At 34.4% G+C, this 17380-nt stretch overlaps 1 protein-coding gene across 1 annotated transcript; it reads left to right on the forward strand.

Annotated features, from left to right (window-relative positions):
• Nucleotides 1–15613: 15613 nt before the first annotated feature.
• Nucleotides 15614–17380, forward strand: LOC128204692 (multiple epidermal growth factor-like domains protein 11). The gene is made up of 4 exons (XM_052906091.1): nt 15614–16343; nt 16523–16643; nt 16912–16967; nt 17232–17380. The coding sequence occupies exons 1-4, from the start codon at nt 15614–15616 to the stop codon at nt 17378–17380; spliced, it is 1056 nt and encodes a 351-aa protein (XP_052762051.1).

Below are 17380 nucleotides of genomic sequence, written 5' to 3' on the forward strand. Positions count from 1 at the left end.
TTGAAACTTGCTTTTCAGTGTCTATCCGTTTCTATGTGTGAACGGGTAAAAGCATAAGTTTGTGAAAATATTATGTATTTGTCAAAACATATTGGTTTAAGTAAGTGCTAATGTAATGGAACCTTTATATTGTTTCTCTTTAATTAACTCTAACGCTGGTTTTGAGTGTTTGATGTTACCATGGGAAAAAATAGTGGATTAATTTTATAAACCGAACACAATGTATGTTATAACACAATGTATGTTATAAGACAGTCATTTTATAACCGCTGCAGCAGACGTTGCAATTAACGGTCCTACAAAATTAATGCGATAAATGAATAGTGTATTCTTAACGGACCAATGTTCAAGAATCGGACTTCTAATCAAGAAAATATAACGTTGATGTCAATGAACGACATCTTCGCGAACTGCTTAAATTCATTTCGTAATATACAAACTGTCATTTTGTTCTAAAATTAAACCAAAGAGAGTATGTCACTTTTATGTCAGCCAATCAGATTCATTAGTATGCTTAATCTTTAACACCAATATAGTTGGTTGGGAAATTAAGCTTTGAAAATATCCAAAGATGTCCTTTCGTTTGTCTATAAGCCGGCAGAGACAGAGCAGAACGACTTCAAACCATATTTACTTGTCTCGTAGGCTCGATTCTAACATTGTTTATGATCAACAAATTTGAGTAACGAGGGTGCCGACTTGGTTTTACTCGTAAAAATGAATGTACACAAACAATCAGTTGTAAAAACTCTGTCCTCATTGGTTGAGCTATAAATAACAAAATTAAAATTTCAGTTGCTATTTTAGGATTTGAATGTACATGCATGTTGTTGTCCTATAAAGAATGTATACGGTATTTTATCAAAGACAAACATGTTTTAAATTAAATGACAATTGAGCTACTTCTTGTAGCTTTTAATGTAAATAGATCGATGGAAAGGGTTGTTTGTCTGGGAACAACTTGTTGTTTTTATGTGTAATCTGCAATTAATATCGAATTTCTTTCTCTTTTAATGTATCATACTTGCTTTAAAAAAAAAATAAGAGTCAGCTTTTGATAATGCATGTATAAACGATTGGTTTTACCTTTTATATATTGGAGCATTAGAAGTTCGAAATCTTAATTCAACCTTCATTTAAAGATGTTGTTTTGTCAACGAAATGCTAGTATTTGGAGAGAAGGGATTATTTCCTCCAGACTAGTTACTCAACTCGGACTGGTCTTGACGGTGGGATTTTTTCCTGACAAGAACCTGTTTTCCATTCGTATAATTTGCAAAAACATGTTTACCCTATCAACCAATGATAGAGGTTTCTAAAAATACTATCTACAAAACACTTTTCATTTTATAGTTATTTGACTGTTATGATATGTGATTAAATTTTGTACATGTTGTAAACCATTAATTATGTGTGAAATATATTCTTTATCGCCACAATAATTGCGAGTTTCATACCTGGTTTCTTTGTAAGATGAATCTAAACTACAGTATATTTCCTTAGAACTCCTAACACCGATCATGACTGGCCATTTCCATTTCATGAAACCGGAAATTATTTGAAATTTAGTTTGTTTCAAAGATATATTCTGTTAATGCCCGGCATGTATGTATGCCGCCCCACTAATATAACTCCCAACTATTTATATGGGATCTTTCTTGTCATAATATAACTGGCCTTTTGTTAGTATAGCCTTTCAAATAACATTAAACGACCCTTTCAGTTAATGATATGATACGATACGATATAGCGAACATTCGTTGATAAAATGACCCCTTTGACCTTGACATAAAATCTTAATTTGATAAACAGGAACAATTAAAAGCATGACATAACCAATCATATTGTCTATTCGACATTAAGTTTTACCAAGTTCCTAGTCACAGCGACCGTGCTTAGTTCGTACCACTGACTTTCACGTCATAAGTCAGGCACCTTACCACATGCATAGTCACAGCAACGGTGCTGAGTTCGTACCACTAACGTACTGGTCAAAAGTCAGGCACCTTAGCACATTCATAGTCACAGCGAGGGTGTTGAGTTCGTAACCCTGACGTCCTGGTCAATAGTCAGCACCCTACCACATACATAGTCACAGCGACGGTGCTTAGTTCGTACCACTGACGTTCTGGTGAAAGTCAGGCACCTAACCACATGCATAGTCACAGCGGCGGTGCTTAGTTCGTACCACTAACGTCCTGGTCAAAAGTCAGACACCTAACCACATGCATAGTCACAGCAACGGTGCTGAGTTTGTACCGCTGACGTCCTGGTCAAAGTCAGGCACCTAACCACATGCATAGTCACAGCGACGGTGCTTAGTTCGTACCACTGACGTCCATGTCAAAAGTTAGGAACCTAACACATGCATAGTCACAGCAACGGTGCTGAGTTCGTACCACTAACATTTTGGTTAAAAGTCAGGCACCTTACCACATTCATAGTAACAGCGTCTCTGCTTAATTCGTACCACTTACGTCTTGGTCAAAAGTCAGACATCTAACCACATGCATAGACACAGCGTCTCTGCTTAGTTCGTACCACTGACGTCCTGGTTAAAAGTCAGGTACCTTACCACATTCATAGTCACGGCGACTTTGCTTAGTTCGTTCCACTGACGTCCTGGTCAAAGTCAGGCACCTTACCACATTTATAGTCACAACGTCTCTGCCTAGTTCATATCACTTTTTTCCTGGTCAAAAGACAGGCACATTATCACATTTATAGTCACAGCCACGGTGCCTAGTTCGTACCCCTGACGTCCTGGTCAGAAGTCAGATACCTTATCACATTCATAGTCACAGCGTCTTTGCTTAGTTCGTACCACTGACGTCCTGGTCATAGGTCAGGCACCTTACCACATTCATAGACACAGCGTCTCTGCTTAGTTCGTACCATTGACATCCTGGTCAGAAGTCAGATACCTTACCACATACATAGACACAGCGTCTTTGCTTAGTTATGTCCATTCATTAATATGAATATGAAGAAGACTTCGAGGTTCATTAATACATCTCCCTTAACTACGAAATTTTAACTAGATGTCCAAATCGTTATAATTGCGGCTGTTGTTTTTTTGTCTTCAACATAGCTACCTCCATTATATTTTGTTTCAGAAGATGAAACCAGATTTACTGTAAAGAGTTGGAGAATCCAAAAAAATAAACGCTAGCAATATTAATGTTTAAAAGTTCTTTTCAAACCATAAGTATTCATAATCTAAGGTATAGGAGAGTATGCACTAATTCGTTTAAGCCATAACTTCCTTATTCAACAATAGAGAATATCATATTAAAGTTTAACGTGCAACTTAAGTGATTGGATTTATTCATTGCTTTTCATTAAATCTCCGCTATCTATTCATCGGTGGAAAAAGGATATGAATGCAATGCATCGTCATGCTTTATATTATCAATCTTTAACCATATACACATTCTAAATACAATTTCCATTTAATTCGACAACGTTTAAGATTACGAATTATTGACAAAAATATTTGGAACGAAATCAAGCAGTGGTATAATAACCATAACGCGTAAATCGTATTATTCCCTTTTCTGAATAAAGTTTAAAAGCAATAATGATATCAACACTTCGCTAAGGAGTAAGGGGATACTTCAATGTTTTCTGACGTACATAATATGGTAATTAAAGTTGTCATGATAACACACCTTGGAGGAGAAAGTATATCAGTGTTAACTTGAAATAGTTTGCGTTAGTATTTTATTACAGGCGGCTTGGATTCCCCCTTTCAATTACATTCAAATTCTTTTCAAAGGCGGAATTTTGTGACAATGCTACATTACCCAAATGCTCTTGATTGGATTGATTTAATGACGTGGGCAGTATAGGATGCGATGCCCATTAAACAAATTATGTAATTTACGCAGCCCTTGTTATACGACAAACATTTTCCATTCAAAAAATATTTTAATTGTTAATTATCCAATACCAGTCCTGCAAATATATCATTTCAGAAAAATATATATTACGGGGAGAGAGAGAAGCAACACAGTCGTTGTCTCTTTATACCTCATTGAACTAATTCTATGTACAGCTGCAAGATGCAAGATAATATTATAACGTCGCCCACTAGGTACTGAGCCTATTAAGAGACATGTTGCACTATTTCACCAGTGTCATTGCTCATTTAGTGTATTTTTAAGGCCCATACACATATGTACTCCGGTTCCAGGACACGTGTGTCATTTATCACACAACTCTTAAGCAGAAAAATAATCTCGTAATGATGAATAACGAATGAGAGACTTTTCATTTGTTTCGCAAGAAACCAATTCGGAAATTTGTCTCACACATATCCACAGACCCTCAAACTTATGATTTCATAATTGTTTTGGGTCGAATTGAACTCGGTCCGCGTGATCCATAAAATTATAAATCAACCAATTAGACCACTCGCCTGCGGAGACAACTGGCACTTCAATGTTATTGGAGAGTATTAAATTATTACATGTGATTCCACTTGAAGAAGGGTTGACTCCCCTGCATATTCATATAAACGAAATTGTATCTGTCAATTTCCCCAAGTGGTATGAGGTGTAATTAAAGGTAGTACTGTGATTGCCGCCAATGTTAGTATCATTTGGTTTAAAACTTTCAAAATAAGGAAATTTTCCTTCCGGTGAAGAGACTAGTCACTAAGGTTGTTTAAACTTACACAATTATCAACAAAAAACAACATTATGTTAATAAATGTTTAAACCACCTGCTTTATTTAAACATGCAGCATATCCTTTGAAAACCGAGCCGAGTTGACAAACGTTCATGTCTTTGAGCATTTAACTGTAAAGAACAAGAAAAAGAGGATGGGAATTAAAATTGATTTTCTCACTGGTTGCAGAATCAATGGCGTAGTGACATTGTATTGGCTGTTTAGAAAACGTCGTCGCTGCCTAACACTTAATTTAAAACGATTAGTTATATAAAGACGGATTCTCCTGACCGTGTAAACACCTCAAATTATAAATCGAATGAGAACCATTTGGCCTAGAAATCCACATAAATCATTGAATCGTTTAACAACTGATTTAGGTCATATTAAAACACTTAAAAATCCCTATTTAAAACAGTGATGAAAAATGCAAGTTGCTATTTTAAAGGCACGAACTCATATATCTAATCTCATATACAGATCTCATCAACGCGTCAGCGTAGATCACGCGTAGGAAATTACGTGAATACATTAAAATATTGTTTCCAAATGGTTCTGTTTAAAACACAGCATTTGTCTTTGTATAATATTCTTTATCTCAATTTAAATCACCTGAGAGTATTGTATTATTTTGTTGTTTATTACCTGGCTGGTAAGTCGACCGAAATGTTGTTTTCTTCAAATGCAACGTAGTGAGATTGAAGACATTGTTCAAATACTTATTTTATGTTACATTAAGCCTAATAAAGTGTTATATATACACAATCAGTAAAAACTTCTGAGTTCACCTAGTACGAAGTATTTGATTGCTTTTAGTTAACTGGATTTATTTTGATAGAATGAGCGTGATAAAACCTATAAATTGCCAACCTGTAAGCATCCCGAAAGTAACTATATTAAATTAAATTAATGAAAAGACTAGCATTCTTACATCTTCAGAACATAATGCCTGTTTCGGGGAATCTTTGTATAATAACCAAATCTTATTTGTTTTTTATTTTATTTCAGCAATACAAACTATTTAGGGGAAGACAATGTTTCAGATTCACCTAACAAACAATGGACGGTTATAGTTCGGTGTCCATTTCTGTTTTATTCAATTTCTAGTAATGCCAAAATAATTTTGCTCCTTGGTTATTGCTAAAAAACTTTTACTTAAAACTGTTTTATTAATCACTTTATGAAGACATTTCTGATTTGTTTAGAACATCTACTTGATCATTAAACATGTCATATGTAAACGTTTCACTACTTCGATAAAACAGATTTTTAATATAAAGCAGATTATTGAGACAAGTCTGTTATTATGTACACTAGTAAACAGTAAAACAAACATGACGGAAATGTATGATTTAAATTTAGTTTATTATGATATCATTATAACTAGATTTGTAACGTGTGTTCAATGTTATCAATGTTTTAACCTACGGTTACTGCCCTAATTACTGTATGTGTTGTATCAACTACAACTGTGGCGACACATGTTTTGAAATATAATTGGGCACCATGTGGTCATAATGGATGCACGGACAGTTATCATCAGCCTCGCTGTATGCACGGGTGTCCCGAAAACTGTCTGACTTGTCGTCAATAAAACCGGGGATTCTCTTACCTAAATAAAGATTTAATGGACCAAATAACACTTGATTAAACCCATTGTAAGCAACTGCATGTGAACACAAAGCGTATGCGATTCCGGTTCAGACGTTTTTTACGGGCTACATAACATTGGTGGATACTCTTATGCAAACGGCTGTAGTGATGGAACTTGCAATAATAACGGAACATGTTCGTGTGACGCAAATTGAGAGGAAAAGTGCGACACTATTGCCAGAATATTTGTACTTTCAGTAAGTGTCGATGTACAAATACGGCTTATTGCTTGTCTTGCAAATCAGATCATTATAATATTATGAATTATTGTGAAATGCATTGTTCTAATGGCTGCACATGACGTTGTTTGTAGGACCAATATATCATAATGTTGTCAGCCTCGATTTTCAGGTAGCAAATGTGAAAATTTCATTTGTGGCTTAAATGATAAATTATGTCATAAAACATGTAATGAAGGATGCATTACAATATTCTGTAACAGAGAGGACGGACATTGTAAGTGTGCCAGAAATCAGGTAAATCATGTTATGAATGCATTGATGGTTACTATGGAAAGCAATGCAACTTGAAATGTTTTTATTTTTTGTCAACTTTTGCAGGAAGATCGAGGGGACATATGAAAGCTGTAAGAATGGTAACTACGATTTTACCCGTGATCGAAAATGCCCAGATACTTGTCTAAGATGTACCACTGAAGAACACTGTTAGTTGAGTGTTGATCGCTACACCTCATCATCATGTCGTGGGAAATGTAGTAAAGCATGCAAAACTGAACATATTCAAACTGACGTTGTCCGAGTGTATCTCTATAATAGAAATATACATGATGATGATCTTGAATTTCAAGGCTTAAAATTATCAATACAGAAACTTTATATTTTTGTAACGGTATAAACGTAACATATTATTTTACTTGGGGTATGGATAGGTTGAAGGACCTTCCATTTTTCTGCCAAAATCGTCGTGAGTTTCATAGGTGGAGCATGTTAATTATGTTTCCGTATTTTTTTATTGGAGTTAGTGTGTTAATAAAAAGTTATCATTTGTAGAATAATGCATATTGTGTAGTAATATGCTTTTGAAGTTACAGTTTATACCTAGTTCTAGGAGCGATCAAAAAAGAATTGCTCAACATAGACGACATAACTTAAAAAAAAATGATCACTACAAGGACACAAATTCTGCAATAATGGCTTGGCCAAGCTACAAATGCATTGCTAAAAGAAGGTAAAACTCTGTTTGTTATTTCAAAATTGCACTGCTTGTGAATTTACGATAATTTCTTATTTAGTCAGATCGGTTTTATAATAGTTGTTTACAATATGTGTTTCGCTTAAGGCATTATTTACACATTTATACTGATCCTTTTCTGAACAAGAAATGCATTTTGAAGGTATGGCCACTAAGTTTAACGAGAAAGTACGACGAAACGACAAAACAGCTATTCGAATTCGCAAACCTCGCAATGAAGTTGATTTGGAACAGTTGAATCTGATATGAATAATGTTTGAACAACAAACAATTTACTGCTAATATACAGAGATTAGTAACATTTAATAATTGATATTATATTGACTTTATATACAATCATTTGAGACAGGTATTTGTCATCTTTTCGAACTATTTTAAAAATCAATGTTTCAACCTGTAAAATATCATGCTGATATCCCTTACTGTTTTGCACATTTGTAAGTCACGGCATATATAATCCAGCACTTTAGTGAAAACATTTCGAAAAAAAAACATAATTACGTCACTTTCGATATGACGTGACATTACACATATACTTACATACAATAAAATACAACATAAAATGATTGATATGCTACTCTTGGAAATGGTCACTAAATGGAATAAAAATTGATGTCACTGAAAGAGACAATCAACTTCTATATCATACTTCTAAATATATAAGGATTATTATTAATCAATTGATCAGTCGCCAAAGCAAAGGATGCTTAACCATTGTATGATACTGCTTAATTTATGCAGATTCAGGGCTATTATTAATCCATTTACCAGTCACCAAATCAATTTACACGAAGCTTATTGTCATTTAACTACCCGATCGACGAATAAAGGGATTATATTTGGTCAACAGATAATAGTACAAGATTGTATATTCTAATATTTTCTTTCGACCGACTCTGAGAAACAAAGTGTATTCCTAACGGACCATTGTTCAAGAATCAGACTTCTAATTAAGGAATTATAGCGTTGATGTCAATGAACGATATCCTCACTAACTGCCTAAATTTATTTTGTGATATATAAACTGCCATTTTGTTCTGAAATTAAACCAAAGAAAATCATACTTAGGTCACTTTTATGTCAGCCAATCAGATTCATTAGTATGCTTAATTTCTAACAGCAGTACAGTTGGTTGGGAAATTAAGCTTTAAAATATCCAAAGATGTCTTTGCGTTTGGCTATAAGCCGGCAGAGACAGAGCAGAACGACTTCAAACCATATTTACTTGTCTCGTAGGCTCGATTCTAACATTGTTTATGATCAACAAATCAAGTAACGAGAGTGCCGACTTTGTTTCACTTTTTTGTTTCAAAAAATGAATGGACACAAACAATCAGTTGTACAAAACACGTGTCCTCATTGGCTAAGCTATTAATGGCAAAATTAAAATTCAAGGATTTATATGTACATGAATATTGTTCCTCTATAAAGAATGTATAAGATATTTTACCAAAGAAAAACACGTTGTGAATATAATGACTCTTAAGTTACTTCTTGTAGCTTTTAATGTAAATAGGTCGATGGAAAGTGTTGTTTATCTGGGAACAAATTGTTGTGTTTAAACTATATATTATCTGTACTCGTGAACAATTAATACTGATTTTCTTTCCCATTTAAATATATCACACTTGCTTTTTACAAAAATTAGAGTCAGCTTTTGGATATTGCATGTATAAACAATAGTTTTTTTTCCTATAATACTTTAGAGTATTAAATGTTCGAATTAAATTTTAATATAATCTTTAAATTTAAAGATGTTGCTTAGTCAACGAAATGCTAGTAATTGGAGAGAATGAATTATTTCCTCCAAACTATTTACTCAACTTGGACTGGTCTTGACAGTGGGATCTTTTCCTGACAAGCACCTGTTTCTCATTCGTATTATTCGCAAAACAATGGTAACCCTATCAACAAATGGTAGAGGTTTCTATAAATATAATCTTCAAAACACTTTTCATTTGTATAGTTAGTTGAGTGTTATAATATATGATTATATTTTGTACATGTTGTAAACCATTAGTTATCCGTGTAACAAATTGTTTATCATCACAATAATTGCAGGTTTCATATCTGGATTCTTGGTAGAATGAAACTTAACTACATGATACATTATATTTCCTTTGAACTCATAACAACGACCATGGCCAACCATTTCCATTTATTTAATGAAAAGCGGAAAGAACTAGAAATGAAATTTGTTTCAAAGATTCATACCTCAATGTTTTATGCCCGGTTTGTACGTATGTCGGTTTACTTATATAACTGTCAACTATATGAGATCTCTTTAGTCGACATATAACTATATTTTGTAATTATTATCTTCCAAATGACATTAAACGACTCTTACAGTAAATGATATGACACAATACGACACATCGGACGTATGCTGATAAAATGACCAATATATTCTTAAATGCCATAGTCACGGCGATGATGCTCTTATCTTACTACTGATGTCCTGGTCAGAAGAACCCTACCACATTCATAGTCGCGGCGACGGTGATTTTATCTTACCATTGATGTTCTGGTCAGAAGACATTTAGCACATTCATAGTCACAGCGACGGTGCTTTAATCGTTCCGATGACGTCCTAATCAGAGGTCAGGTAACTTATCACATTCATTGTCACAGGGACGGTGCTTTAACTTACCACTGATGTCCTAGTCAGAGGTCAGGTACCTTGCCACATTCATAGTCACAGCGACGGTGCTTTATCTTACCACTGATGTCCTAGTCAGAGGTCAGGTACCTTGCCACATTCATAGTCACAGCGACGGTGCTTTATCTTACCACTGATGTCCGTGTCAGAGGTCAGGTACCTTATCACATTCATTATCACAGCGACGGTGCTTTAACTTACCACTGATGTCCGTGTCAGAGGTCAGGTACCTCATCACATTCATAGTCACAACGACGGTGCTTTAACTTACCACTGATGTCCTAGTCAGAGGTCAGGTACCTTGCCACATTCATAGTCACAGCGACGGTGCTTTAACTTACCACTGATGTCCTAGTCAGAGGTCAGGTACCTTATCACATTCATAGTCACAGTCACGGTGCTTTAACTTACCCATGATGTACTAGTCAGAGGTCAGGTACCTCATCACATTCATAGTCACAGCGACGGTGCTTTAACTTACCACTGATGCCCTGGTCAAAGGTCAGGTACCTCATCACATTCATAGTCACAGCGACGGTGCTTTTATGTTGCCACTGATGCCCTAGTCAGAGGTCAGGTACCTTATCATATTCATAGTCACAGCGACGGTGCTTTACCTTACCACTGATGCCCTAGTCAGAGGTCAGGTACCTTACCACATTCATAGTCACAGCGACGGTGCTTTGATGTTGCCACTGATGTCCTGGTCAGAAATCACTTACCACATTCATAGTCACAGCGATGGTCATTTAATCTTACCACTGATGTCCTGGTCAGATATCATTTACCACATTCATAGTCACAGCGACGGTGCTTTTATGTTGCCACTTATTTCCTGGTCAGAAGACACTTACCACATTCATAGTCTTAGTGACGGTGTTTTTATCTAAACACTGGTATTCTGGTCAGAAGACACTTACCACATTCATAGTCACAGTGACGGTGCTTTTATCTAACCACTGGTATCCTGGTCAGAAGACACTTGCGACATTCATAGTCATAGCGACGGTGCTTTCATCTAACCACTGAAGTCCTGGTCAGAAGACACTTGCGACATTCATAGTCATAGCGACGGTGCTTTCATCTAACCACTGAAGTCCTGGTCAGAAGACACTTGCCACATTCATAGTCACAGCGACGGTGCTTTTATCTAACCACAGGTATCCTGTACAGAAGACACTTGCAACATTCATAGTCACAGCGACGGTGTTTTCATCTAACCACTGATGTCCTGGTCAGAAGTAACTTACTAAATTCATATTCACAGCGACGGTGCTTTTATCGTACATTGGTCAAAATTCAGATACCTTTCCACTACGCGATTTCTCTATCTGTTCAGACTAAGATTATTTAAATATATATATATTTGTTTTTAAATTCGATATTGTGTGCAGAAATAAAGAGAACACAAGAAGCATTGCCGTTAAAAAAGGAGTGCAAGGCAAATAATTTATTCATTTTCAGCTTTGTAGTTAAACAGATAAGCAGACATTTAATTCAATACGTCTACAATGTAAATGAGGCTATTGTGCGAGAAATATCAATCCAATTAGAAAGAAAGTGTACAAAATTTACAATAATGCGAACAAAATCGTACACGAGAAGATGTATACACAATATTAATATGAAGAAGAGTTTGAGGTGTGTTCATACATATCTCCAAAATATTAAGGCTTTACTAGACGTCCAGTTCTTTATAATTGCGGCTGTTGTTATTTTTGTTGAGTTATCTTAATCTTTACATAGTAACCTTAATTATATTTTCTTCAAGAGACGAAACCAAAGTTATTGTTAGAGGCCTAGAAAGCAAATAAATAAACGCTAGCAATAAGTTTATTCAAAACCTTAAGTATTCATAACCTAAGGTATATGAGAGTATGCATTACTTCGTTTAAACCATAACTTCCTGATTCAACAATAGAGTATCTCACATTAAATTTTATCGTGTAATTTCAGTAATTGGAAACAGTACATTCATTGCCTTTAATTAATTTCCATTTATAGTTCATGGGTGAAATAAGGGGAATGAATGCAATGCATCGTCATACAAGGATATGCTTTAAATTATCATTCTTTTACCATTTACAAATTTTAAACACAATTTCAATTTAATGTAACAACGTTCAAAATTGCAAATTATTGAAAAACATATTTTGAACGAAATCAAGCAGTGCTACAAAAACCATTACGCTTAAGTCCTACCGGTCTTTTATTATTCCATCTAATAATAAGTATATATATGTTTATTATTATTTGTTTTATTGTTAAGTTTCCTCAAGTTAATGCATGCTTTGATAAGATTTACATTTACAAGAGCATTGTCTGATGATTCTTCTTGCACACATCCGGATAAAGCGTTAAAGATATTCGATAATCTTTGCAAAAAGTATTGGGATATAGCGAAAGTTATAAAACCTAATTACTCTATGTCAGGCAAGTAAATTAGTACAGCGGTACATGACACGATTTAGTAAATTTACTGAATGGTGAATGCTCACATTCCAATGATAATTGTCTGGCAGTTGCAATATGACGATTGTTGGTCATTATAATTGCATGTCTGTGTAAATGAGGTATAATTTGTGTCCATATATGTTTAAATAACTGTAAATCCAAGAACATTATATAGTATTTATTGTTAAAGTCACGAGCAGCACGACATTATTGTTATACGTACAGCTATGCTTGGGTTCAGTGAATACTAAAATATCTCAAATAAAATGACCGATCGGCTGTCAAAGATCAAACTAAACTGGTTACAAAGATCCCTTGTTCATTTTCTGCAGATATTTTCCTTCAGAACTGATTGATCACAAATTGAATACTAGTAGACGAACAGTTTTGCATGATTTGAAATTGTTGCAATAAATCATTAGGATCGAACCACAAAAAGTTTGTAATAAATAGGTAACATGATATAGTATTTTGTTATGTATTATCATTCCACCTACATGCTTGACAACTAATAAAAATAATTGAAAAAATAAATAAATTACGTACCTATCATAAATCTACACTCAATGCATAATGTCGCAAAATATAGTAGTCCGTATTCCAATTCAGTGCAATACAGACGTATTCCACTCTGCTGACGTCACATTATAAATGTTTCATCGCGCGATATTAAAATCAAGTCAAGAAACAAAAAATAGGCGTCAAATAACCCGCATTTATTAAGAAAACATGTGTAGTGATCTAACCAGTATGTATACACAGTAACAGTAAAATGGTTATTTGTATTACGTTTTAACCCGGAATGTCGTATTCATCTCTTGTTAACTAGCGCCTTGTGAAATCCGAATCTGCAAAAATCCACTCGAGTCGAATACAACCCCCCGGTCCAATGTTTCCATTTTGACCATCGCTTATTAGGTAGGGACTTTGGAACGGAGTAAATTTATTATTCTAGCTAAATATTGGAAGTTAGAAAGTGCATTTGTCTGTCTGATGGCAGATTCCCAAGCCAAAAAACCCATTAGGGTTTATGTTCTTTTCAAACAGCAAATTGAAAATTGCGTTCCATTACAAAAAATATACAGTATTAAAGTGATTTAAAGATATTAATATACGATATATCCGTGTCCATCTGTTCAGAACATGTTTGTGCCATACTGGGAGTGTTTTCATTGTCTTAATTGATGCTTTAATTTTCACATCAGAAACAATCGTGCTCTTAGTAGCACGATAATTCATGTAGGAATTAAGTAACTCATTTACCAGAAAAATGCGTATGATTGACGATTGTACGTTTTATGCGAGAAAAAATGTAACTAATGCTAAAAAATAGAAATAGGATGGTGTGTTTAGATATAGGTCCGATAGTTCAAACACGATACATAATAGATACAAAATAAGCACACGTTATTTTATATAGATATACTAATAGGGTGTGGTAAGATATTTAGGAAGAATAGAAGTTGGGTACACACCATATTGGCGAAAATTTGTCAGTCAGGTAATGATCAGAAACGTTTCGAGTCTTTTATAAATTTATAAGCAGTATCAATTATTTTGGTGTTGTTCTTGTTATTTAGTGATGGATTGCCATAGAGAATGAAACCAATGTTAATTTCTGTGATAGTTGACATATTACGAAAGAAAGTGTGTCGAGAGTCGGAATATAAAGGACAGTGGATACTATAGTGAGTACTACTTTCAACATCACACTCGCAAAGAGGAGAGTTGATAATAATTTTACAATAAAGGTGATAGTTAAGACCACTGCAACTTGTACGCAGGCGAGTGTGAAGTACTTGCAATCGGCGGTAGCGCAGGAATAGTAAAACGGGCAGACTGGAAATCGAATACGAAGAGCATACTTAAAGGATGCAATGGAACGACATTCCGTACATTCTGTGGACGTTCATTCCATTCTGAAGTTGACTTAGTTTTTGCAGGATTAAAGGTTACTAGCCATTTATCAAATGTTCAAAGAAAACTCATTTTTTTTTCCGCAAAATAAGATATTGATATAATGATGAACGGAAATGAAAGAGTCTGTATTTTTAATCTGTTAAAATAGTATTGCTACCATATTGAAAGATTTTTTTTTGTATTTAATGAATGCATTTATTCTGACATCACAAGTAATCGTGCACAAAACCAAAGATTATTTTATATACGTAAGCTTACACTTACAGGGTTAATTTACAAAGTTTGTCGTTTATGTGTCAACTATATAGAACAGTTTCTATATAACAGCTTTAAACTATCGCGTCTTGCGCGGGTTGTGTATCATTTATATAATGAAAGTAAGAAGTGCAGAAAGTATGATTCATTTTCTTGTTCTGAGTATATTTGCTGATTATCAATCAGTACATCGGAACTTAACAAAATCAAGTTACGATGATTTTATGGCAAAAGTATAATACTTGGCAAGTAAAATATCAAAATAAAAAGCACTCATTGCCATAACTACTGCTAACATATGTTCGAGACGAATAAAAGAACAAATACTACACGTTTATGACTATGTTCGACATAATCTTTATTAATTTTATAATATTGTATAATATTTGTCTTTGGCGTAGCACTGATTACGGAAGATAAAGCATCGCCCTAATAATGTTCGAATTCAAATTTAGCATTTCTTATTACCTATTTCTTTGCTAAATAAAATGTATAATTTTCCACTTAAGTATTAGGTAATAATCTCCTTTTAAAACGCATATTTCGCCATTTAAATGCTCATGGCATAATGATATTAAGATGCATAAGTTAAATCTTCTGTAATCCTAGATATTTTAATTCCTGATCTGTACGTAAAATGGTTTCGTATATCAATTAAAGAATGACATATTGATTTTGCGGCAATGAATAAAGCATATTTAAGTTCTGATTTAATTTGGAGTTAACTATACTTGCTTATACAATAATTACCACCATGGTTATCAATTTAATATTATTTAGTTTTATAAATGCCGTTGTTTGTGAAAGATGTCCATCTGGAAAGTTTGGTGAACAGTGTGAGCTGTCTTGCAAATATCCTCATTGCTTTTGTAATTCACCTTTGGACTGTACGTCGTGCGAAGCAGGATATTTTAACACTAGTACAAACTGTCAGTTTACATGTATTTCTCCAACGTGTACATGTACAAACCGAGAAAACTGTCATTCTTGTAAAGACGGATCTAACGGATTGGAGAACAATTGTAGATAGTAATGCATGCTCCAAAAGCGGAATCTGTTTTGCTTGCAAGCCTTATTTTACTGGAAGTAAATGTGGTTCGTGTATAGATGGTCGATATGGAACAAACTGTTCTTTACAATGCAGCCTTGGTTGTGCGGGAAAAGTCTGCAAATCAAGGGATGGAACATGCAACTGCAGAAATTATTTCAGTGGTGATAAATGTGACTCATGCGTAGATGGCAACTATGGAGAAAACTGCTCTTTGAAATGCAGTCAAGGTTGTGAGGAGAACACTTGCAATTTTCGTGATGGAACATGCAATTGCAGTACTAATTATAGTGGTGAACAATGTGAGGACTGTATCAGAGATCGGTATGGAGAGGGATGTTCAAAAACATGTAGCCTTGGCTGCGTAGAAAATACTTGCTCTTCTGCCGATGGGAAGTGTGATTGTAAATACTTTTACAAGGGATATAAGTGTGACGTTTGTGAAGACGGCGACCATTGTCTGAATAACAGTGAGTTTTGTCACCTATGTTATTTACCGTTCTGTTGTTCTATAAAACACAAACAAAATGAAACGAAATATCATCTAAATCAGATTCTTTGTACGTTAAAAGACACTATTATGTGGTGAATCTCACTTCACAAACTGATTTTCATTTAGTTCACATTTAAAAGCATAATTACGTTTCAGTTGAATCGAGACATCCCAACAATACAAACAACTTTCCAACTGGTGCACTTACAGGGGGTGTTATTGGTGCTGTAGTAGTGTTTGATGCTGCTGTCGTTATAGCTGTTTTGTGCAGACGAAGGTTTATTGTTCCACAACTAAATCTTATTTGGTGCTATTCGCCCACGTTTGATTTCTATAGTTGATTTCGGTATCCGTTTATTGTCCTCTTTTCATGTTCGTTCATAGACATTCATTCTTCATTTAAAGATATTAGACACATTTAGAAATTTCACTGCAAGTGAATTCTTTGTTCATGATTTTGTTGACCTTACCATACAACTATTGCTTCTTGCTAATAAAAATGAAATATTTGTATTGTTTTAAAATTATGAATAATTGCATTTTAGATTATCACAAAGGAAGGCACAAGGCCATACCGACGAGCAAAATACTACACATCCTGGTAAACAATACACTTAATCATATTTTATTTGTTATTTATTATTTTACAATTAAACAGTTACATCTTTGTGGTACGAATCGCGTTATAAAAAATTAATGAATATTATATAATTGTATAAGTTGTATTTCTAAATCTGTTTGCAATTGGCGGAATTCAGAGTAGTACGTATACTTAAACACATAGTATGTTTAAATTAACAGACCTATCATACATATGTGTTCCTAAAGTATTGTGTTACTAATGTTGATTTAATAAATGTTATAGGAGGAGAGCTAACTCAGCCTGGGCAATACGAAACATTAAATAACAGTCGCATGGAGGAAAATCAAAGGAGGGAGACCTACACCAGGCTGGTAACGACAAGTCAAGATGAAATAACAGAACGTGTCAGCCCGGATAGTATTGAATCTTGA

This window comes from Mya arenaria, chromosome 10, assembly GCF_026914265.1.
Source record: "Mya arenaria isolate MELC-2E11 chromosome 10, ASM2691426v1".
Lineage (NCBI taxonomy): Eukaryota > Metazoa > Mollusca > Bivalvia > Myida > Myidae > Mya > Mya arenaria.

Bases quoted from the DNA above. Each gene is read 5' to 3' on its own strand.
- LOC128204692 (XM_052906091.1), top strand. From the start codon at position 15,614: ATGCCGTTGTTTGTGAAAGATGTCCATCTGGAAAGTTTGGTGAACAGT. The intron at 16,644-16,911 runs GTTTATTGTTCC...ATTGCATTTTAG, and splicing joins GCTGTTTTGTGCAGACGAAG to ATTATCACAAAGGAAGGCAC. The intron at 16,968-17,231 runs GTAAACAATACA...TAAATGTTATAG, and splicing joins GCAAAATACTACACATCCTG to GAGGAGAGCTAACTCAGCCT.